General features: G+C 34.1%; 1 protein-coding gene across 22 annotated transcripts in view; it reads left to right on the top strand.

The window, feature by feature from the left end:
- EXOC6 (exocyst complex component 6) overlaps positions 1 to 24519 on the top strand; it is a 313607-nt gene that overhangs the window by 189973 nt on the left and 99115 nt on the right. For 20 of the 22 annotated variants that reach the window (XM_081554128.1, XM_081554103.1, XM_081554153.1 and 17 more), the window contains 8 exons: positions 1385 to 1537; positions 3613 to 3681; positions 5445 to 5528; positions 11200 to 11246; positions 11366 to 11486; positions 12954 to 13025; positions 18205 to 18302; positions 20825 to 20930. In XM_081554128.1, coding sequence (XP_081410254.1) covers positions 1385 to 1537; positions 3613 to 3681; positions 5445 to 5528; positions 11200 to 11246; positions 11366 to 11486; positions 12954 to 13025; positions 18205 to 18302; positions 20825 to 20930 — 750 coding nt within the window. The remainder of the gene's footprint in view (positions 1 to 1384; positions 1538 to 3612; positions 3682 to 5444; positions 5529 to 11199; positions 11247 to 11365; positions 11487 to 12953; positions 13026 to 18204; positions 18303 to 20824; positions 20931 to 24519) is intronic. The other 2 variants (XM_081554277.1, XM_081554288.1) reach the window with 2 other exon arrangements.

The following is a 24519-nucleotide window of genomic DNA, read 5'->3' as shown; positions in this document are numbered from 1 at the left end:
TTATATAGTGAGATTAAAATGCTGGAATTAAACCTATAGTTTTTTCAATCTCTGATAATGAGGCTCTGATAGTAAAGTATCACTAAAATGCGTAAAAGAAAATATAAGGTTTCTTGATTAATCTGTATAAATACTCATTTTTGTCAATAATTAAGTCAGTTGTGGGATGACAGCTTCTGCCTTTCAAGTGTTCATAAACTGTGGACGTTTTCTATGGAAAATAAAATAAGCTTGCAAGTTGATATTGTAGTTTTCTGTGAGGTTAGTAGACATTTTTTTCCTACAAATAATCCGTTGGAGTTAAGGCAGCATATTTTATGTATGTTCCAGTATGGTATCATATCTTTTAAATTTTTCTGGCGTTTTTAAGTTTATGTCTTTGGTTTTCCTCTTAAAAAAGAATTAGTAGTAATTCTTTTATAAAATCTTGACAGTGCTCCAACCATCACTTGACAGTGATCCAAATAATTGAATCACTAGTTGACCTGAGGCTTCCTAAGTGTCTCATTGGTAAAGTATCCACCTGCCAATGCAGGAGATGCAAGAGACACAGGTTTGATCCCTGGGTTGAGAAGACTTCCTGGAATAGGAAATGGCAACCCACTCCAGCATTCATGCATGGAAAATTTCATGGACAGAAGAGCCTGGCGGGCTACAATACATGGGATTCCAAAGAGTCAGACACAACTGCGCATGCATGCATGCACATACATTAGTCAAATTCATTGAATCAAAGAGTGGGATGGTGGTTGCCAGAGGGAAATGAGTTACTCATCTAGAGACATAAAGTTTCAGAATGAAATGAACAAGGTCTAGGAAATTCCCTGGTGGTCCAGTGGTTACGACTCTGGGCTTTCACTGCTGTGGGCCTGGCCTCTATCCCTGGTAAGGGAACTGAGATCCCACAAGATGCATGGTGTACCCATTAAAAAAAAAAAGATGAACAAGCTATAGAGGTCTTCTGTAACTATTATACCTATCAGCAATAATGTATTAAATTATTGATATACACATTGACTATGTACACTTAAAAATTTAAGAAAGTAGATCTCATGTTAAATATGCTTACCATAATAGAATTGAAAAAAAGAAAGTAAAAGGAAATAATCAAGAGAAGAAATCAGTATAATAGAAAACAAAATACAGTAGGGAGGATTAACAAAGATGAAAATTAGTTCTTAACCTTTTCAAATAAAATTGATAACCCCCTGCAAGACTCTTGAAAAAAGGAGGGTACAAATAAATCATGAATAGAAAATGGGACATCATTCCAGAGCCTGCACCTCCAAACATTAAAAAGATAAAAAAGTATGAAGAAATTCTTAAACCAGTTTTGACCGCAATATTTTTTCAAATAATCTGAACTTTTCTTTTCCCGAAATAGGCACAGCAGCAGAAAATCTTCACCGTTACTCTGCAGAAGCAAAATAATGTAAAATTTGGGAAGTGTGTGTATATAAATGATAGAATTCCAGAAGAAAGGAATGATATTGTATTGAAACATGCATTTGAGGAAGAGGATGAGAATGAAGAGGAGGTGATGGAAATTTGTTTCTTTTTCTATCTTTTTTGTTTTTATCTGTTCCTTCATTCCTTTCTTTTCTTCCCTTTTTCCTTTCTTTTCTTCCTCCCTCCCTCATCTATTATTGGGTGGTTTTTTCCACTTAAGTTGTAGTGTCTCTGTGAGTCTTGCCACGTGTAATGTGAACTTAAGTAGATCAGTTTATAATGATATTAGAACAAAAGAATCATCTAAAATGTTAGATTGCATAGTGGACAGATATAGATTATCTATATAAGATATGGATAATAAAATATAGATTATGTCTTATTATATATAACATAAATAAGATATAGATTATATTTGTAAGCTACAGATTAACCTAAGTGTTCTGTAATAATTAACAGTAAAAGTGTAAATTTAATTTTTTTTCATAATGATCACTCATAATTTAATTACCTGTGGCAAACATTTAATTGCATGATGGCTTAACCTTGCCATTTAGACTAATTCTGGATAGCCTAGCCTACCTTTTTTTTCTTTGGTTGGTGCTGAGATATTACAAAGTAATTTTAGTATGATTAAAGTTAAAATTTTAATTTCTTAAAAAAGTTTTATTAAGTCTAGAAACCTTGAAATTGTCCTTAAATATTTTCTTTCTTTTATTCTCTATGTTCAAATTCATTCCTTGTCCTAGTGCTTCTTTTATTCTTTCTACAAAGTCATCTGTTGAGCCTACTTTTTTATCTTTTCCATTAAATTCCTTTTGAATTAGTTAATAACATAAGAAGTCTAGTATTCCCAGTTGTTTATAAGTTTTGCCTTGTCAGTGAGATTTTAAATTCTTTTTTTAAGGATACTGTTAAGGTGTAGTAAGAACTTTTAATTGATTGATTAAAAAGGAACCATATAAATATATGTGTCCATGGCTTCTCTGTGGTTGTGGGAACCACTGAGTGTTCAGTGTGTACATTTGCATTGTATGCCTTGAGGATGAGTGAATCTGTATGTATTTATGAGTGTGTGTATATGTATGTATATGTATGTTAATATTTGTATGTATGTATATACATGTATATGCATATACAGTGGATGTCTGATATACAGACAAATAAACTGCCTTAAAGGGTTTAATGTCTTTCTAATGTGGAATTAATGTGACCTGAATGGTCCCTTGGAATAAAATAAACATTTTTAAAATCTGCTTTTTTGTTCTTCTTAATCAATATTCAGAGAATCTCTGTCTTTTCTCCCTTGAAATTCAGAATGGTGAAAATGAACCATCTAGTCTTTGTATCTCAATTTTCCTGAATCTGTTTTGTGTATCTTTCAACTGTTGGAAGCATTGCCATCTTCCCCTTCCCCCAAATCCATACTCTAAGAGAAACTTCGTTGCTTCCCTGTTCTTTCAGATCTATTTAATTATTACTGCATTTTATTTCTTTAATTTTCACAAATAAGTAACTCTATAATAAAAATAATTTAAGATCACTCAGAGGATTTACAAGAATAGAAATGTGTTCCTTTAAAAAGAGTTTATTTCACAAGTTTGGGAAACTTTATATTACTTTGTTTATTTCATTGTAAAGTATACTTTAAAAATATTATTAATGTCTCAGAGTCAGGATACATCTTAAAATTGATGATTTTATAGTTTAAAGTGGTAGCGTTTTTTTCTTTTTTAGTGTTCCATAAAATAATAGTGATAATATCTTAAATTTGATGAAGTAATGATAAGTAATGCATAAGGGAAGGAACTTCATCTGTAACTAAGTCATACATTTGTGCACTGTCTTTTTCAGAAGATATATCTAGTTATCCATAGCAGTTTTCTGATAATCTATTAAGCATGTTAAAGATATACAGTCTCCCCGCTTTATTGACCTATAACCTAAAATAATCAATAATAATGATAAATATATAAAGAATAAGGTATGAACAGGTACCAAAACATAATAAAAAGGCATTGTGTTTCTATTGTATGCTTTTATAGTTGGTAAATGTTATAACATGAAATCTATGAATCTTCTTGTTTAAGTTTAACTTTATATCATTCAACAGTAGACTAGTAGTATGACCTATAATTTTAAAAAATTGTTTTATTTTTTCAGGTCTTAACTGTACAAGATCTTGTTGATTTTTCCCCTGTTTACCAATGTTTGCACATTTATTCTGTTCTGGTAAGTATCTTTTGTATACGTGTATATATGTATGTATACATATATCTGTGTATGCACATATGGGTGCATATACTTATATTATTAAAAAGACATGTACACATTTTAAGCCTGCTTTTCTAAAGGCGGACTACAAGTTCATCGAGCTGTAAATCTACATGCAGTATTTACTTGTGAAGTATCCATTGCGTGTGAGGCATTTACTTCTTTCTTTAACTTATGATGTACTTTGAAGTATACTTTTCATGTATATTTAAAAGAACTTTCCATTTCTTCCTTCTTGTCTCTGTACTGTTGTATCACAGTTACTTTTAAATATGTTACTTCTATATTTATTATGCCATACTACATTGTTTTCATTTTTGGTTGAACAATTATCCTTTTAAAAATAGCACTGCTGCTGCTGCTAAGTCTCTTCAGTCGTGTCCAACTCTGTGCGACCCCATAGCTGGCAGTCTACCAGGCTCCTCCATCCCTGGAATTCTCCAGGCAAGAATACTGGAGTGGGTTGCCATTTCCTTCTCCAGTGCACGCATGTATGCTAAGTCGCTTCAGTCGTGTCCGACTCTGTGCGACCCCATGGACAGCAGCCCACCAGGCTCCTCTGTCCACGGGATTCTCCAGGCAAGATTCTGATATAATTCATATACCAAAACATTTACCTTTCTAAGATATATAGTTTAGTGATTTTAGCATATTCACATGTATGTGCAAGCATTACAACTAGTTTCCAAACATTTTAGTAGTACAAAAAGAAACCCCTTACGTGTTAGCAGTCACTCCTTATTCTCCCCTCACCTCAGTCCCCAACAAGCACTAATTTACTTTCTGTCTCTGTGAATTTGCCTATTCTGGGTATTTTATATAAATGGAATCATCATATATGTGGCCTTTTGTGTTCAACTTCTTTCATGTAGGTAGAAGTTTAAGATATTAATGGAAATTACTCTTCTTTTTTAACGTACACATTTAAAGCTGTAAATTTCCTCCTAACCTCTGGTTTAGCTGCATTCTCTGAGTTTTGATGTACTGTGTTTTTGTTTCCATTTATCTCAAAGTATTTTCTAATTTCCTGTGATTTCTTCTTTAACCCACTAGTTATTTAATGGAGTTAAATAACTAAACACCAAGATGGAGTTTAATCTCCATGTTGGTGAATTTCCCTGAAGTTCTTCTGTTATTGATTACTAATTTAATCCCATTGAGTCAGAGATCATATTTTGTATGATTCTAGTCCTTTTAAATTTATTGAGGCTTGTCTTATGGCATCACAAATGCTTTATCCTGGAGAATGTTCCATGTAAACTTAATAATGTATACCTGGCTGTTGTTGGATGCAGATTAATGGTAAACCATGTTAGAAACACTATATATTGTCCTGTGGTGAGATATACGTAGTTCTTATACAACATGTTCAGAAGTTGAGGCTTGGTAGCTAATTTTCTTACTTAGTTTCTTTCACCGACAGCCATATTTTCTTTGGTCAGTCAAAAATGTATAAAGCTTAAGTGATAAGTTGGGCAACTATCAAATTATTTGATTGAACTTAGCTTTAGTTTTCTTAATTGTCGTGACTCCAAACAAGGTAACTATCTATGAACTATAATGCCAAAAGCTTGTTCTTGGTATTCAATATGAAATATCATTCCACAGTTAATTTTAGTTGCTAGAAACTGAAAAATGACCCTTATGGGATAAAGAAGTTATCTGTTTAGCAATGTGTTTGTGTTACGTGTGTTTTTATTACTCTACTGATTTTATTTTAGGGTGATGAGGAAACATTTGAAAATTATTACCGAAAACAAAGAAAGAAACAGGCAAGACTGGTATTACAACCCCAGTCAAATATGGTAAGTATATAGAAATTTTGAATTGATTATGTTGTCAGTTTTTAACCCCTTTAATTTCTTCAGAGCATGCATTCAACTGCAAATATTTATTGAATACCTACCATTTCCAGTAATTGGTTTAGGTGTGAAGGTTACAGTAGTTCAAATGGAGAGTCCCTTCTCTCATGAGCTTACATTCTATTAGGGAAGACAGACTGTAAATAAATAAATTAGACAAGTAAATATATGAAATGTCAGGGAGTGGTAATTAGTTTCTGACAGTATGGTAGACTTAGTACCTTAATTAAGTATTCTACTGAAAAAAACAACTAAAGATGCTGGATAAAACATTTTTTAAAATCTTAAATTCTTTTTACATGCTCTGAGGATCACATAGGAAAGTATAGTCCTGATAAAGACTAAATAAGTAATCTGAAGGGGCTATGTTTGTGGGATTTTTATCAGTCATTCTTAAGAATACATTTATTTTTTGGCTATAAAATTGTGACATATTTGCTGTAGAAAAATAAGGAAAAAAATGAAATAAAACAATCCATAATGTAAAAAAACTACTAAGTCAATGTGAAACTGTTCTGTATGTTGGTTATGGTGATACGTATGTGACTAGATATATTTGTGAAAGCTCATAGAAGAAGCAACACGTGAAAAAGAGCTTTATTGATGTAACTTATACCCCAGTACACCTAAATATAAGATAAACAAAACAGGAAAACTTAAATGAAGACAAATCCAGACAAGCATAATGAAACGCTGTGCGTGAGTTCTAAGTCACTTTAGTCATGTCCGACTCTTTGCGACCCTAAGGACTGTAGCCTGCCAGGCTCCTCTGTCCATGGGATTCTCTAGGCAAGAATACTGCAGTGGGTTGCCATGCCCTCCTCCAGGGGATTTCCAGACCCAGGGATTGAAGCTGCGTTTCCTGTGGCTCCTGTATTGCAGGCAGATTCTTTACCACTGAACCCTGGGGTAAAGCCCCAATGAAGCACTAAATGTAGCTTTTTCCCTTAGGGGAATCTGCTAAATGAGAAAACATGCGTTTTAAGGATGTAGAAGTATAGAGGGGTAAACCCAGAGTCACCCAAAGAGGGTGATGAGAGATTCTCTCCTTTGCAAGGCTGAGACTCCAAAGAATTATAGCTCATTATTGGGATGACCTAGAGAGAAAGCCATCTTGCAAAACCTCTCAGGTCCTTCTGCCAAACGTACTAAAGAAAATTGCCTATCCCAAATCCTGATTCTGAGTGAACAAAGAAAAAAATCCCGATAATTCATAAGCAGCAGTTCTTAACATGTGTTTGCAATCTAATTTCATTCTACTTGGATCGTCAAAAAAATCTCAGGCTGAAAATATAAAGTCGTTCCATTTTGATATTGTCTCCAGGTGTCTACTAGAAGCAAATGCAGATCTTCTCTGAACCTTCATACCAAGTTAAAGAATATCCACAGTTAAAGTTTCAATAGGAAAATTAGCAACTCATACTCAGAGCTAATTATTGAACAAGTGAGAATCTTTAGAAATATTGACAACAGAAATAAATTGTAAAAGACTTTCAATATTTGAGTTATTAGGCATAGAATATAAAATAACAGTATTTTATAGAAAATAACAGTATTTATTATATTTAAAGAAATAAAAGCTTACCCTTATCAATGGGGAGCCATAAACTATAAAGGAATTACCCCCAAAAATGTAGAAAAAAATCAATTAGAACACCTAGTAAAGGTATATTAGCCAAAATGAAAAATTTTGTGAACAACTTTTAACAGTTGATGAATTCTCTTAGTTGACCTGAAGAAATTATCTAAATGATATCACAGAAAGCAACTTGAACTCTCATACACTTCTGATAGGTATGAATATTGTACATATTGTAACTATTTGGAAAATAGTTAGGCAATTTGTTATAATGTTAAGCAAACACTTATCATATGACCCAGAAATCCCACTCCTTAAGTTTTTACCCATAAGAATTGAAAATGTATCTACATAGTGGCTTATATGTGAATATTTATAGTAACTTGATTCATAAATGCCGGAAACTAGAAACATCCCAAATGTCTATGAGGTAGTGAATAAACAAATTGCTATACCTCTACATAATGGAATGTTATATACTCAGCAGTAGAAAGGGAACTGATACATGCAATGACATGGACATGTTTTTTTTTTTGAAACAAGTAAAGTGTTTATTAGGAGGAAAAGGAGTATAGTATGTGTGGGTAGACACACAGGCGAGCTCAGAGAGAGGGTCCCTGAGTCGCTCTTTCGTGGCAATTGAAATCACTTATATGGGGCATTTCTTCTGGGTTTCCTTTGGCCATTTTGATTTGCCTGGTTCACTGTCCATATTTGGTGTATCTCAGGATCCTCTTGACATGGATAAATCTTAAAAGTATTACTGGAAGTGAAAAAATTCAGATACAACAAAATTACATATAGTGTAGTTTGTATTATATGACATTTTTGAAAAGGCAAAACTATAAGATAGAATGGGATCAGTGGTGAAAGGTTAGGGATTGAGCAGAGTGATTCACTACAAAGGGGCATAAGGGGAACTTTTTTATGAGATAGAAATATTCTCTATCTTGATTTTGGTGTGGTTTCACAAGTGTCTACATTTGTCGAAACTCATTGGACTCTCATATGTTAAAAAGGTTAACTTTGCTTTATGTAAATTATAACAATAAATTTGACTTTAAAAACAAAGGTAAGAGAAGACCTTAAAAATACCCAGGGAAAAGAGATTATTTTCAAATAAACAAGACAGTGGAGTATTTTCAATGCTGAAGGAAAAGAACTGTCTACCTGAGTTTCTCTCTTCAGTGGAACAAGGACAAAGATAGACATTTTCAGACAAAGAGGAGGAGAGTTTGTTACCAAGATGCCCTTAGAAGGAAAGAAAAGACTGTAGTCAAAAAGAAAGTGATGCCAAATGGGAAAAATGAGTTGCTAAAATAAATGAATAGCAAAGAAAGTGTAAATATGTGGATAAATCTGTGTTGACTATAGAAAATAATATTAATAGAGTATTATAGATAGAACTTAAAACAAGATATAATCTTATCTTTAAAACAAGATAGAATCAAAATGCACAGTAACAATAGCATAAATATTAGGGTGATATGGAAGTTATTGAAACTGAACTGTTTTGGAATTGTCCAGAAAAGAATAAAATTATTAATTAATTTTAGAGTTTGATTATTTAAGTGTGCATAATGTAATTTCTGTAACCATTAGAAGAATAGAAATAGTATATAGTTAAATATAATTTAAAAAGCTAAAGTTATAAAAAAAATTCATGTCTTAGAGCTGATAAAAAATGTTAATTTGAATCTGTAAGTACTTGATAACACTGACTCAAAGTATTTAAAGCAAAACTGCTGCAACTAAAAGGGTAAATTAAAAAATCCATAAGCATTTTGGATGCTTCAGTATCTTATAAGCCATTAGACAGAATAGCAGTAAGAATGCATCAGTCAGTTCAGTCGCTCGGTTGTGTCTGGCTCTTTGCGACCCCATGAATCACAGCACGCCAGGCCTCCATGTCCATCACCAACTCCTGGAGTTTACCCAAACCCATGTCCATCGAGTTGGTGATGCCATCCAACCATCTCACCCTCTGTCGTCCCCTTCTCCTCCTGCCCCCAATCCTTCCCAGCATTAGGGTCTTTTCCAATGAGTCAACTCTTCGCATGAGGTGGCCAAGGTATTGGAATTTCAGCTTCAACATCAGTCCTTCCAATGAACACCCAGGACTGATCACCTTTAGAATGGACTAGTTGGATCTCCTTGCAGTCCAAGGGACTCTCAAGAGTCTTCTCCAACACCACAGTTCAAAAGCATCAATTCTTCTTCACTCAGCTTTCTTTATAGTCCAACTCTCACATCCATACATGACCACTGGAAAAACCATAGCCTTGACTAGACGGACCTTTGTTGGCAAAGTAATGTCTGTGCTTTTAAATATGCTATCTAGGTTGGTCATAACCTTCCTTCCAAGGAGTAAGCATCTTTTAATTTCATGGCTGTAATCACAGAACATGTTTAATAATAGACTTATCTAATACACTTAAAGCTCACCATTCAGAAACTAAGATCATGGCATCCGGTCCCATCACTTCATGGGAAATAGATGGGGAAACAGTGGAAACAGTGTCAGACTTTATTTTTTGGGGCTCCAAAATCACTGCAGATGGTGATTGCAGCCATGAAATTAAAAGACGCTTACTCCTTGGAAGGAAAGTTATGACCAACCTAGACAGCATGTTGAAAAGCAGAGACATTACTTTGTCAACAAAGGTCCATCTTGTCAAGGCTGTGGTTTTTCCATTAGTCATGTATGGATGTGAGAGTTGGACTATAAAGAAAGCTGAGCACCGAAGAATTGATGGTTTTGAACTGTGGTGTTGGAGAAGACTCTTGAGAGTTCCTTGGACTGCAAGGAGATCCAACCAGTCCATCCTAAAGGAGATCAGTTCTGGGTGTTCATTGGAAGGACTGATGTTGAAGCTGAAACTCCAATACTTCAGCCACGTGATGTGAAGGGCTGACTCATTTGAAAAGACCCTGATGGAGGGAAAGATTGAGCGTGGGAGGAGAAGGGGACGACAGAGGATGAGATGGTTGGATGGCATCACCGACTCAATGGACATGAGTTTGGGTAAACTCTGGGAGTTGGTGATGGACAGGGAGGCCTGGCGTGCTGTGATTCATGGGGTCGCAAAGAGTCGGACACGACTGACCGACTGAACTGAACTGAACTGAATAGACTGGTGGTCCAGTGGTTAAGACTCAGCATTTTCACTGCCATGGGCCCAGTTTGATCCCTGATTGAGGAACTAAGATCCCACAAGCCATGCAGCACGGGCCAGAAAAAAAAAAAAGAATGCTGTTTCAACACCTGTAAAAACGCTTTTTAAAAGTGCATATTGAACATTGTAAAATGTGATAACATACTATGTTATAAAGCAGGTGTCAAGACATATCAAACTTTTGTGTCATGTAGACTCTATTCTTTGATCATAGTATTTTTAAGCCAAAAGTGTAATAACAACTTCCTCCCTGAAAAAAATCCAGATGTTTGAAAATTTTGATCACTTTCATGAAATAAAATACAATATTTGAACTTAATTGAAATATTTCATGTAATAAGCTTTTATGAAATTCAAGTAATCAAATATTTTTGTTTTGTTAAAATTATGAACAAGAGGAAATTGTAGAACATTTTAGAGGAATTTGACTTTTATTATGAATCATAAAAAATCATTAGAAGGTTTTTAGCAGATGATGTATTTATTTGATTATTTTTGAAAAGTATTGTTCTGGCAGCTGTCTGGAGAATAGACTGAGGAAACAAGCCTGAAAGCTTGGAAGGCTAGGTAGGAGAATGATGTAATAGGCCAAGTGAGAGATGATAGTGGATCGAATTAGCCTGCTGAGATGAAGGTTCTGACTTTTTAATTTGCTTATTTTGTCCCTTTTCGAATGCAAGTTGCATGAGGGGTAAGGACTTTTTGTTATTGACCAGTGTATCCCTCGTCCCTTAAAATATATGCTTCTTATAGTAGACTCTCAATAAATATTTGTTAACAAATGTTGTACTGATTTGGAACTACTTTTACGTTACTGATATCTATTGTTTTAAATTTACTTTTATTTTTTCATTTAAAGCATGAAACAGTTGATGGCTATAGAAGATATTTCACTCAAATTGTAGGGTATGTATCTAATATGGCAACAAATATTATTTTGATATTGTGTTAAATGTCAGAACTAATTATTTTCTATTTAGATTTGAATTTGTTTCAACTCGTTATTTTGCAATTGCTGTTTTTAGGTTCTTTGTGGTGGAAGATCACATTTTACATGTGACCCAAGGATTAGTAACCAGGGCATACACTGATGAACTTTGGAACATGGCCCTCTCAAAGATAATTGCTGTCCTTAGAGCTCATTCAGTAAGTTAGATAATTTATGTTACTAAATGTTTAGTTCAGTTACTTCAGGAACTTATGAATTGGATAGTGTCAGAAGAAAGTTGTACCTTCATTAGTTCTACATTTTTTTGATAATTGCTCAGATTTGGAGGTAGTAATGTTAGGCCTTTGTGTAGTAATATTGAGCTGTGATTTTGCAACTGACTGGGGCTTCCGAAGACACTTTCGGTCCAGCATTATAGAAGATGAAGAATTACGCTGTTCTCATTAGTCTCAACTGACCTCTTCATTAGATCACTGAAAAGCACCATGAAGAAAGGGTTTTTAATTATCATTCCACATTCTTTGTTTCCAAAATAAACTCCACCATTAAAACTCAATAGAACTTGTTCTTCAACATTTATAGCTTATTTGCAGTAGTACACTTATAAATGTCCTAAAAATAATATGCAGTTGTCAAAATTTAAACTCATTTGGAGTAGTGAATCTTTAAGTAATGAAAACTTTTTTATGAAGAAAGGTAAAATGATAAAATATTTTTATAATATGCCTTTTGTGGAAGTAAAAATTATAAGAACTAGTGAAATTAATAATTTCTTAGTGTGGACTTTTTCTTAAGATAATTTTGGAAGTTTGCCTTCAGTAAAATCTCCCCAAACTTAAAATTTTATAATCTATTATTTAAAATTTTATTATTGAGAATAGAGATTAAAAATATTTTGAAGAAAGATTATTAGTTTAAGTGATACTTAGATTATAAATACATTATATTTTTACTTATCAGGGACATAGATTCTGGGTACACTATTTGTACAATGAACTACAACTTTTTCTATCATATATAATAAAGAACAATATATTTTATCATGGTTTATATTCAGACCAGCTTGAATACGTAATATTGTAGTATGCTCCCTATTAATTCCATGACATCGTGTATGAAATCATATTATATTAAATGCAATATATCACATTTAGAATCTTGCTAAATGCTATTAAGGGAACAAGAGTGAATTTCACTATCCTTTTGAAATTAATTATTTTCCTTTGATGGATTACTAACAAAATACTTAAATTGTCACTTAGAAAAATACATTGATTGTATCTCTTTTATAATAGAATAAATAAATAATTGAAAAGTAGAAATATAAACCATTTTTTCAATTTGAAATAACTTTAAAATCGAAAGACTATTTTAGAAATATAAGCATTGTTGCTTTGACTAAAGTAAGTGTGCGCAAATTTCAGGAAAATTTCTTTTCATGTAGTACCTAAAGTGGTTTGTCATGTTACGATCTTTCCCTAAGAATTTTTTAATGAATAGAGGAAGTCAGCTGTGAATCTAATAATCAAGACTTTAAATTTATTGTAAGTCAAGCAAATTTAAGGAAAAATTTTCAAGTTTTATTTCTTAGTTTTTAACCAAGTGACTCTGGTGTGTATTTGTTTGTTTGTGTTTCTACCCCCACTTACCCTTCACTCTCCCAGTCTTATTGCACTGATCCTGATCTTGTTCTGGAGCTGAAGAATCTCATTGTAATATTTGCAGATACTCTGCAGGTGGGTGATAATCTGATATTCAGTTAATGGCTATTTGAGCACATAAAACTATTCAAAATATAATGTAGACCATACTCATTTCTTGTATTGTGGCTTAATGGTAGTAAATTAGTAATAATCAAATGCTTACTTATGTATTGATATTCTCCTGTCATGCAGAACTTTTCATACTACCGCCTTCGTGATTATAAAGGTTGGACAGAGATCAGGGAATTTTACCATCTTTTAAAATATTGGTCATTCTGTTGGAGTAGATACAGTATTTTTGCAGTTAAAAAAAAAGTACGCAGTGTAGTGGAAAAAACCCTGAACTAGAAATCAGAATATTAAAGTTCTGCCTGAGGATAATGAACATGAGCTGTGGAATCACAAAGACCCAAGTTTATGTTCAACTTTTGCTGTTGACTAATTGTATGTTTACAAGTTTTCTGAACTTCAGATCCTCATTTGTGGAAGTGGATTTATTAATTACTAGTTTTCAGAATTGTTTTGAATTTTAAATGTGATACTGTATATGAAAATAAATGCTAGTTTGAAAGTTGTATGTACTCATTTCCTTCCTAATTTCAAGTGTGCTATAACTGTAAGCAGATCACTTTACTTTGCATTTTGGAGTTTTTTTCTTTTTAAATAAGATTAAAACTGAATTGTCTGAAAACTCATTGTCTTTGTGGTTTTCAGTATCAAAGTTTTGAACTTGTCCCTCATCTTTGATCACAGATAATAAAGAATTGATTAAGTTTTCATGCTTAAACTTATGGGATTTTTGATAAATTTGATTGATTGATAGGTATTTGATTGGTTGATAAGTTTTCAACCATGCTTAGATTTATGGGATTGTTATGGTTGGAATAACTTTTTGTGAAATATAGACCAGCATTTTCCAAAGTGTGATACTAGTTGTATGGTTAAAAATGTTTAGAAAATGCTAAATGAAGTAAAAGAGATTTTTCTACTAGAAGCAAGTTTATAGCATACATTTCCAAAGGTAAGGTGATTATGCAGCATTTTCCCAACATATCTGACTCTTAAATCTTTTTTTTCCCTTAGAGCATCTTTTCAATCTACAGCTTCATATAAAGTGCTTTAGGAAATGCTGGGGCTTCCCTTGTGGCTCAGTTGGTAAAGAATCTGCCTGTAATGTGGGAGACCTGGGTTCAATCCCTGTGTTGGGAAGATCCCCCTGGAGAAGGGAAAGGCTACCCACTCCAGTATTCTGGCCTGGAGAATTCCATGGACTGTATAGTCCATGGGGTTGCAAAGAGTTGGACACAACTGAGTGACCTTTACTTTTAGGAAATGCTAAACTATTTGTTTTATCACGGGAGTCCATCCTAGAATAATATTTATCTATTTTATTCTTAAAGCTAAGGAGAAAATATCACAAGCTCCTTTAGTAAATTATTTTATTGCCTTATATCTTCATTAGTTTGTATGGCTTATATTATAAAACCAGAATAATTTGGGATTTTTTTTCTTTCATAAATTTTGTGACTAATGTACCTGTAATACTGATCTCTCTCCAAGAAAACTTTAGGAAGTTTTACTGAAGACTGCCTTAATATTTGGGGCCTATTTTTAAGTAACTTGAAGTTTTGCTGTCCTTAATGACTCAACATATTGCTACTCAAAATATGGTCTGGGGACCCCAAGTCAACAAATTGTTTGTTATGGATCCATAATGAAAAGAAATTTCTGTCAGAATGTAGATGAACTACGTCACTAAAGTACAAAATTTAGCTCAGTTGGCTTTTGTTTTTGGTAACAATAGCAGCATTGATTCATACCACTAGCAGCATTGATTTATATTCTGGTGTAAACTCTTTATCTCTCTTTTAAAAACCATACAGACTGTTCTTGAATTGGCATTTTGAATACAACTGTAGATTTAGTTTTAGATTAAGTATTTGGTATGGTTCCAAGGAACTCTGCAGAGAATCAAAGAGTAGTAGACAATATTCAGGTTACAGAGGCATTAAAAAAGCAACATTGATGGATGCATAAACCCTTGTAAATATCCCTTTCTAATCTTACTGCTTTGAAATAAAGTTGAGGAAAACAAATCAGTTCTTTCTTATTTAGAAATCGTGCAGTATTTTCATTTCACTGAAAATCGACAAGCTGATTATTAGGTAAATCTTACATTGAATTAAGTAAATACTGGCTTTTTAAGTTGTACTTAGTAATTGAAAAGTTGAGAGAATTAAGGATGATCTTTTCTAATTAATCTTTAATTAAAGCATATTGCACAATATTTCATTTTAAAAATTGGCACTTTACCACCCTAAGGGAATTTTTCTTTACTGATATGACCCAGAGGGATGGGATGGGGAGGGAGGTGGGAGGGGGGTTCTGGAAGGGGAAAACATGTACACCCATGGTGGATTCATGTCAATGTATGGCAAAACAAATACAATATTGTAAAGTTAAAAAAATAGATAAATAAACTAATTAAAAAAAATAAACTGTTATTGTTTCATCACCTAAAACAAAGCTAACTAAACAGTAAAGTGAAAAATCAAAACACAACATAGTATGTTCATAGTTCTGCTTACTGCCTATTAAGCAAATGAAGCCACTAAGTCACTTCAGTCGTGTCCGACTCTGTGTGACCCCATAGACGGCAGCCCACCAGGCTCTGCCGTCCCTGGGATTCTCCAGGCAAGAACACTGGAGTGGGTTGCCATTTCCTTCTCCAATGCATAAAAGTGAAAGTGAAGCTCAGTCGTGTCCGAGTCTTCCGAACCCCATGGACTGCAGCCTACCAGGCTCCTCCATCCATCGGATTTTCCAAGCAAGAGTACTGGAGTGGGTTGCCATTGCCTTCTCCGTTAGGCAAATGAAGAGCAAGCATTTATTGATTCATTCATTAACCTTTTTTCAGCACTCACTATGTGCTAACAGCTAGATAATATGATATATATAAAAATCAGTACAACAACAAGGACATAAAGATTCTTGGCTTTAAGAAATTCAGTTTAGTTGTAAACAAATAAGATGTATAATAAGACATACTAATTTAGTAATATATTAAAGAACTCTGGGCTCTTGGAAGATAGAATGATAACTTTGATTCCAGGAGTTGGGAAGGGTCATACAGAAAGTTGAAATGTGAGCTGGATTTTGAAGGAAATGTGAGTTCAGCAAGTAAATATGAAGGAAGAGGCATTAATGGCAGGCAAAGAGCATATGTCAGTTATAGGTAAGTGACTATACTAAGTCACCATAGTATAGTATGGTGTACTTTGGCCACCTGATGCAAACAGCTGACTCATTGGAAAAGACCCTGATGCTGGGAAGGATTGAAGGCAGAAGGAGAAGAGGGCGACAGGGAATGAGATGGTTGGATGACATCACTGATTCAGTGGACATGAATTTGGGCAAACTCCGAGAGATGGTGAGGGACGGGGAAGCCTGGCGTGCTGCAGACCATAGGGTCGCGAAGAGTTGGACATGACTTGGTGACTGAATGACAACAACAAATAGTATGGTGGGCATGAGACTGGCTGACCAGCTTGGTGGTGTTAGAAATTGTAATGTTTAAATGTAAGCAAAGAAGGATAGAGAGTGGTAATGAAACTGATTAGGTAGTTTTAACCAGATTGTGGCTAAAACTTGTGAGGCTTTAGTAAGCCTCCTATAGGGGAATGGTATGATCAGCTTTGCACTTTTAGATGGTAATTTTATGAGTTGGCAATAGAGTGAGTTGAGAGAGAGAGATGGTTAGAATTTCAGTTTAGAAAGCTTTTACAGTGATCTAGGCAGGAGATGTTAAGGACCTAAAATAAAACAGTGGTACTGGAAAGATTTTTGAAGAAAGAAAGGTAGTAGATGATGGAGAAAAATGATAGGTTTGAATGAAATTTGTAAAGGAGGTAAAATCAAAAGAATCGGATGAGTGATTAGATGTTTGTTTTGGGGGCATTTAGATGACATTTAGGTTTCTTTCCTGTTAAATTGTATTGATGATAGAACTATTAACAGAAATAGGAAGTAGGAAGAACACTTGGTTTAGTAGGAAGATATGAGTTTAATGTGCTTGTTGGTGAACTGGAGATGTCTAATAGGTGTTGTAATTAAATATTTAGAATTTATAGAGGTCTGGCTAGAGATACGGATTGAGAATAGTCAGTGAACATAGTGTTTGAAGTCAGTTGACTTGAAACTGCCCTAGAGAGCTAGAAGAAAAAACTGAAGGATGGAGATAGAAGAAAAGAAGAATCCAGAAGGATTACTCATAGATAAAAGGAGAACAAGGAGAGAGAGTGGTGTTACAGAATTCAAAGCATAAGAAACAGAAATAAGATACAGTGAGAGATCATGAAATTTTTTGTTTAGGAGACACTCTGATATTGACAGCAGTTTCAACAGAGGAATAGGAGTGGGAGTTAGATTGTAGTAGGTTTGACTAGGGAAGGACAGAGGAGGCAGCTGCAGGGCACAGAAAATTGTAGGAGGACTTTTTTGTTTCTTTTAGTTGTTCTTGTTTTAAAGATGAGAGGCAGTTTAGCAAGTTTATTTAGTGAAGAGAAAGGAGGTAGTGGAAATTAAAAATGCAACAGAGTGAGTAGCTAATCCATGGAGCAGTTCCTGCAGGAGGAGAGAGAATCAAGACCAAAGACGAAGAGGTGAGCCTTGAAGGGGAAGAGGGACAACTCTGATGTGAGCAGAAATGTTTGGTCCTAATATGGGTATGATTTCACTGGATTTAGAGTTGCAAAGGAATAAAATTTTGGAGTGTATATTTGATAACTTTTCCCTGTACTACAAAGTCAGTGTTGAATTGAAAGTACAGTGTTTCAGACAGAATGTGTTCTCTTTTTTTCTTCTATCTTATTTAGAGACTGCTTCCCAAGACGCAGTTATGTGGATCAGTAATCTTGAACTTTTCCTCCAATTCTGACTTGTAATACTTTTTAAGGTCAACAATGTAATCCAGACTGAAAAGAGAGAGAAGAAATGGAAAAATAATTCCAGCTTCGTAAAACTTTCTAGACTCTTTTTTTAACTGGTTCAACTTAGTAGAAAGTCAAAAGGATACCTTTTTTTCAGACTGTTGAGATGGCATACAATTTGATATAGTGATCACTTCAAACAGTTCTCTAGTATTCTGAACTTTTAAAAATGAATATCTTTATTTATTTTACTTGTTCATCTGCTTTTTGTGTGTGTGTTTTAGGGTTATGGTTTTCCAGTGAATCGACTTTTTGACCTTTTATTTGAAATAAGAGATCAATACAATGAAACATTGCTTAAGAAATGGGCTGGAGTTTTCAGGTTAGTCTAAGCCATGGTACCTTAATGTAATGAAAAAAATTGCCAAATGATGAAGTAATTGTTTTTGCATTTAGCAATAAAATTGCTTATAGTTATATTTTTATTGTGGTAAAATAGGTGTAACTTAAAATTTACCATTTTAACCTTTTATGAATGTATAGTTCATTGACATTAAGTATGTTCACACTGTTGAAACCATCACTACTGTTCATCTCCAGAACTTTCTTATCTTCCTAAAATGAAACTTTGTACCAATTAAACAGTACCTCCCAATTTCTTTTTCTTCTAGTCCGTCCCCCGGAAATCAACATTCTACTTTGTTTTTGAATTTGACTACTCTTGTTACTTCGTATAAGTAGTTCGTACATTGTTTGGGTTTTGTGTCTGAATTTGTTTGGTTTTTTTGGTCTGGTTTATTTCACTAAGCATAATGTCTTCAAGGTTCATCCATGTTGTAGTAGTATGTGTCAGAATATCATTCCTTTTTTAAGGCTAAATAATATTCCATTGTGTGTATGATGTTTTATTTATCCATTCATCTGCTTATGGATATTTGGGTTGTTTTCACCTTTTGACAATTATGAATAATGCCACTATGAACATTGACAAACAGTTATCTGTTTGGGTCCCTGTTTCAGTTCTTTTGGGCATATATCCAGAAGTGGAATTGCTGGATTATGTGGTAAATAATTTTGAGGAACCTCTATTCTGTTTTCCACAATGGCTGCACCACAGGTACATGACTTATTTCCAGCTTCTCATTAAGATGCCAGAGCCATTTATCAATTAGATATTCATTATCTACTGCCCAAACCACATCCGTCTCTTGTGTTCTTTACCTTTGCAAATGTCTGTAATGAGGTGAGATATATATCATTTGTCCATTTTCCTTGTCTAGAAACCACAGATTCATCAGGATTATACTTTCTCTCACAATCCTCACTTAGTTTGTAAGTCCCAGATATTCTACTTCTTAAAAACTGTTTCTGCCACTCCCTTTCTGCCTCCACAAATACAGCTTTAATTCAAATCCTGATCACTCTTTTTTTGAATCATTCAATCTTTCTATCTGGCCTCTCTCTGTTCATTATTGTCTTTTTCCTTGTTTTTCCTCCACTATGTGAAATTCTTCCTATGATATTCCTCTGCCTAAAACCTCAGATGATATTCCATTGCCTATAGGATATAATCTGGGTCTCAGTTTGTCCACTTGCCCAGCCTCATTTTAAACCATGTCCCTTGCATACTTTATACTGCAGTAATACTGGATACTTGTGGTTTTATTCAGCCCCTCCCCACAGTCGTATTTTTCATCCCTTATGTTTTTGCATGTTATGGTCCAACCTTCTGAAATGCTTTTCTCCTATAATCTCATTAGAAGTGTTTCTTTTTATCTGTAAAACCCCTACACAGCCCATAGCTTCTCTGTAAACTTTTCATGAGATATCCCCCACCTAGTCTGATAAAGTTAGTTACTTTTTTCCTTTGTCCTATATCTGAAACTTGCACCTCATTTATTGTCTGTATATCATTATAAACATAATCTATTTGCATATCTCTCTCTCCTATTAGGCTTGAGAACAAGGAACTTGCTTTTATCTTCATGGGGTAGAGAGTTTTCATTATAGTTAGCCCAGAGACTAGCACATAATAGATGCTCAAGAAATACTAATCAGACTAAATTATTGATTATAAAGAAGTTGTTGGACAGCAGGTATATTAGTACAGGCTGAGTTATGCTACTAACAAAAGTGCACAAAATCTCATTGGATAAACATAGGCATTTTATCTCTCATTTATGCAGAAGTTTATAGTGGGTCTAGTAGTCCACGACTCAGGCTTTTGCCATTTATGATTCTACTTTCTCGACATGGGGGTCTCTCCTGTCACCGTGGGACGGAGGATCACACAGTTAGCTCATAAATGCTTTAGACTTTAAGCAACACATGTAACTTGTGTTCACAGTCCAGTGGCTGAAACTAGTCACATGACTGCCTGTTTGCAAGAAAAGCACATGGATATTTGATGAGTAGTAAATGTGTCTGCCTTACTAAGTGTAAAAGCTCCTTTTCAAGTACAGCATTATGAGAGACAGACAAATGGAAAACATTGTTTTCATCTTCAAGAAGCTTATGATCTAGTTGTAAAAAGAACACAAAAGACATACAACTTGAGAGTTGTTCCTGTTAAGAAATATGACTGGGATACTCTTCATCTCATTTTTAGTTGTGATTAGTTCATTCAGACTATATCATCTTGGGAACTGTTCTAAGGAACTGAAGTACTGAAAGATGTAAAATAAACAAGTAGAAAGAGGATCACACATTAATTTTGAGAGACACTTATTTGATACTGGATTTTAGAATTCTGAGTGATTAGGCACTGTTTTCCTATTTATACCCTTAATTGACAAACAGAAAATTATTTTGTAATTATTAGATTTTCTTGAAGTATTGTCCTATAGCACTCTATTGATGTGTTTTCTAATATTAAATGTTCAATTATGTCTTCTTTCTTAACAGGGACATTTTTGAAGAAGATAATTATAGCCCCATCCCTATTGTTAGTGAAGAAGAATATAGAGCAGTCATAAGTAAATTTCCCTTTCAAGATCCAGACCTTGAAAAGGTACAACTTCATTCTTACTTTAAGACTCTTCTTTAAAATAATCAATAAAGCATTATATTAACCTGACATTGTGAGAATAGCTTCTTTTGAGGCTTTTGTTGTTATTGTTGTGTTATTTGAGAAAATTAAAATTATGTTTTTGTTAACTTTTAAAGATTATGTTACTACTACCACTGTTATTTTGGTGAGGTTAAGAAGGGACTTTCCTGGGGCTACTAGGAGCAGTTGTCCCAAATGTTAGGTGGATTCCCAGAGCAGTTGTTACTAATGTTGGGTGGGTTCCAAATTAAACATGTTGAGTAGATTATAGGAATAAGAGAATATTGTAGGGAAAGAGAGAATTTCTTTGAAATTTGCATTACTGTGAAAGATCTTAATTTTTACTTTTTTTTTTTCTAGAAATGTACTCATATAAAAAAGTTTGTCTTGGTTCAGTAAGAGGTGTATGAAGGTAATAGTCATCTGGATTTTTTTCTGAAGTAAGAATGTATATTTTTAGAATCAGGATGTGAACAAAAGATAGGATAGAGAAAGGAAATTTCTTTTGCTGAAATGCTGAAATACTGAAATTTCTTACAGCATTAGACTATTCTGTAAATACACCTGATTGCCCGTGTGTGCATGCACACAGAAACACACATGCTTATACCAATCCAGTATCTCTGGGTAGAATTAGATCTTATGAGAAAAGGATATCATATTTCCTGCTAATATCACCTTTTTAGTTCTCTTCATTCTTGATGTTTTCCCTTAGTCTTTTTTTATTATTTTTCCAGCACTTTATAATTTAGTCTTTTTCTATATTTTTATCCCCTTATAATGAACAAGAGTGAATTCTTAGTGAGTTGTGTGAATTGTGACTATAAATTTTTATGTAAATATAATAAATTTTTATTAAACAAAATTCTATGCTATATTCATTTATACATAGACAAAGCAAATTATGTGTCAGTTCAGTTCAGTTGCTCAGTTGTGTCTGACTCTTTGCGACCCCATGGACTGCAGCACATCAGGCTTCCCTGTCCATTACCAACTCCCAGAGCTTGCTCAAACTCATGTCCTTCAAGTCAGTGATGCCATCCAAGCATCTCATCCTCTGTCATCCCCTTCTCCTCTTGCCTTCAGTCTTTCCCAGCATCAGGGTCTTTTCCAGTGAGTCAGTTCTTTGCATCACGTGGCCAGAGTTTTAGAGCTCCAGCTTCAAATTATGTGTAATAGTCACTAAATATAGGACCAATTAATTAAATGCATAGCTTTTAGATTATAGCTAATGCTACCATTGCATATACCTAATTGTATTTGAAATACACACAAAAGACCAGATTAATTATTCTATCTGTATTTTTGAAGCCTCAATCAAAGATCTTTGTCACGAAATATTATAAGAATATTCTCTATCTCATGGCTTGGTTTTGGTTTAGTTATTGGTAATAAATGTGTTCAGGATGTAGCATCTATAAAGAGAGCACTAGGCCTCCCTGGTGGCTCAGTGATAAAGAATCTGCCTGCCAATGCAGGAGACACAGGTTTGTTCCCTGGGTTAGGAAGATGCTATGGAGAAGGAAAATGCAATCTACTCCAGGATTCTTGCCTGGGAAATCCAATGGACAGGGGAGCCTGGCGGGCTACAGCCCATGGGGTCACAAAAGAGTCGGATGTGGCTTAGTGACTAAACAACAGCAAAAACAGCACTGGATTTGGTCTGGATTCATGTGCTGAATCTGTCTGTGGCTTACTATTGGCAAGTGACTTACCCTGTTTGGGCATTTGTACCTTATCTGTCTAATGAGAATTTTGAATTAAATAATCTCTAATATCTCTACTAATTACACTAAACTATTCTAAATGGATTCATAGTTAAAAGGATATTTGACTTTGCTTGTAGGATACATCCCACGGTATTTTAGGATTAAATTTGTTAGGAATTGTATTCATTGGTTTGTGTATTATTTGTTATTAAAAGAACTATCACTAAGGCAGAAGCCACATGGAAAATTTAAATGTGATAACTTAGAAATCCCATAACTTATTTTGTAGTAGTCTCTTGGTTGTTTTTGTATATACTTAATTTTTCCTAACTTAAGTATAATTTTCAATTAAAATGATTTTAAAAGATATAAAATTATCTTTCAAATACCTTGAGTTACTATTTTCAGTGGAAAAAGCAAGTGAGAAAAGTAAGACTGTACATACATGCATATGTATTTTTCCAGATAGCTGTGCTAATTTAACTAGTACCCTTTGGCTAAAATAAGAACATATTCATTTTATCTTTAATGTCATTAAAATAAATTCTTGATGTTGAAATATCTTTGAAATGGTTAATATTATTCATTATTCTGCCAAGCATAAATTGGAAGTGAGTTATCTCTTCCATGTTTATAAAGTGATTTTAAAGAATAGCAGCTGTTTAGTTGATTTTTGTAGTACTCCTAATTCAGTCCCTACTTTTGGAAATGTTGAACCTACCAGTTTTAGAGAGAGACTCTTCTCTGCAAATGTCTTTACTATCAACTTTTGGTAAGCTGCTTTCTGCTGGAGGTACCTAAGAATACGTATGTTCATTCATAGATTTATCATTTACCTACTATTTAATGGACACTGTGCCCAGGTGCAAGTTTTTCCATCTCTGCTGTCAAGGAACTTGTAGCCAAGTGAGGAATAGATAAAATAAATGGGAAATTACAATTCACAGAAGTTGATCATGCTAACGATAGAAGAAGTAGAATGGAAAAAAAGCTGTAATTCTGTAGTATAAAGTATCAGTGGCAAGGTTAATAAAGTGCAAGAGATGAAGATCAAAAAATGAAGTAGAAACAGCCAGACTATAAATAGACCTTATAAACAGTGTTAGGAAGTTTAACCTTTACTCTGACAGCTAGAGTAAGTCACCGCCAGGTTTCAAGTAGTAAATACATAATCAGATTTGTGTTTTAGAAAGATCTCTGTGGCTAATGTGTGGAGAATGGATAGAAGAAGAGTAAGGTGGGGAGACTAGCTTGGGGATTGTTGCGGTAATTTTGGCAAGAGAAATTGGTGACCTGAGTGGGAGTTATAGCTGTTGAGATATTTAGGAGGTAAGAATGACAGGAGTTGATTATCGTTTGCTTATTTAGGATGATGAAGATAGAGGGGCAAGTATGCTAGTCAGGGTTCTGCCTTGTATGGTGGAAGCATTCACTAATACAGGAAATAACAAGAGTAGCAGATTTAGAAAGAAGGGATGATCATTTCACTTTGTGATCTGTTGAGAATGTCTCAAATGTTACAGCTAAATGGACATGTTCAGTGGTATCTTAATACACACATTTGGACTTCAGGAGAAAGATTGGGCCGAGACTGTGGATTTAGGAGACATTGGCTCTCGTATGATGAGAGTAGGTGAGATTATCCAAAGACAGTATGTATGGTGAGAAGAAAAGAAGGTGTAGGATAGAACCATACCTAGAGGAGGAGATACAGAGAAGGTAGAGAAATAAAAGGAAAACCAGTATAGGTCACAGATACCAAAGAAGGAAAGGTCATTTAGGAAGCAGGAGGCCCATTGTGTCAGACTCTTCAGATAAATCAGGTAACACTAAAAGTTCAT

The sequence above is a fragment of the Giraffa tippelskirchi genome, chromosome 2 (assembly GCF_054371585.1).
Source record: "Giraffa tippelskirchi isolate mGirTip1 chromosome 2, T2T-mGirTip1v1.2.pri, whole genome shotgun sequence".
Classification (NCBI taxonomy): Eukaryota; Metazoa; Chordata; class Mammalia; order Artiodactyla; family Giraffidae; genus Giraffa; species Giraffa tippelskirchi.
This window is presented reverse-complemented; position numbering and strand designations above follow the sequence as displayed.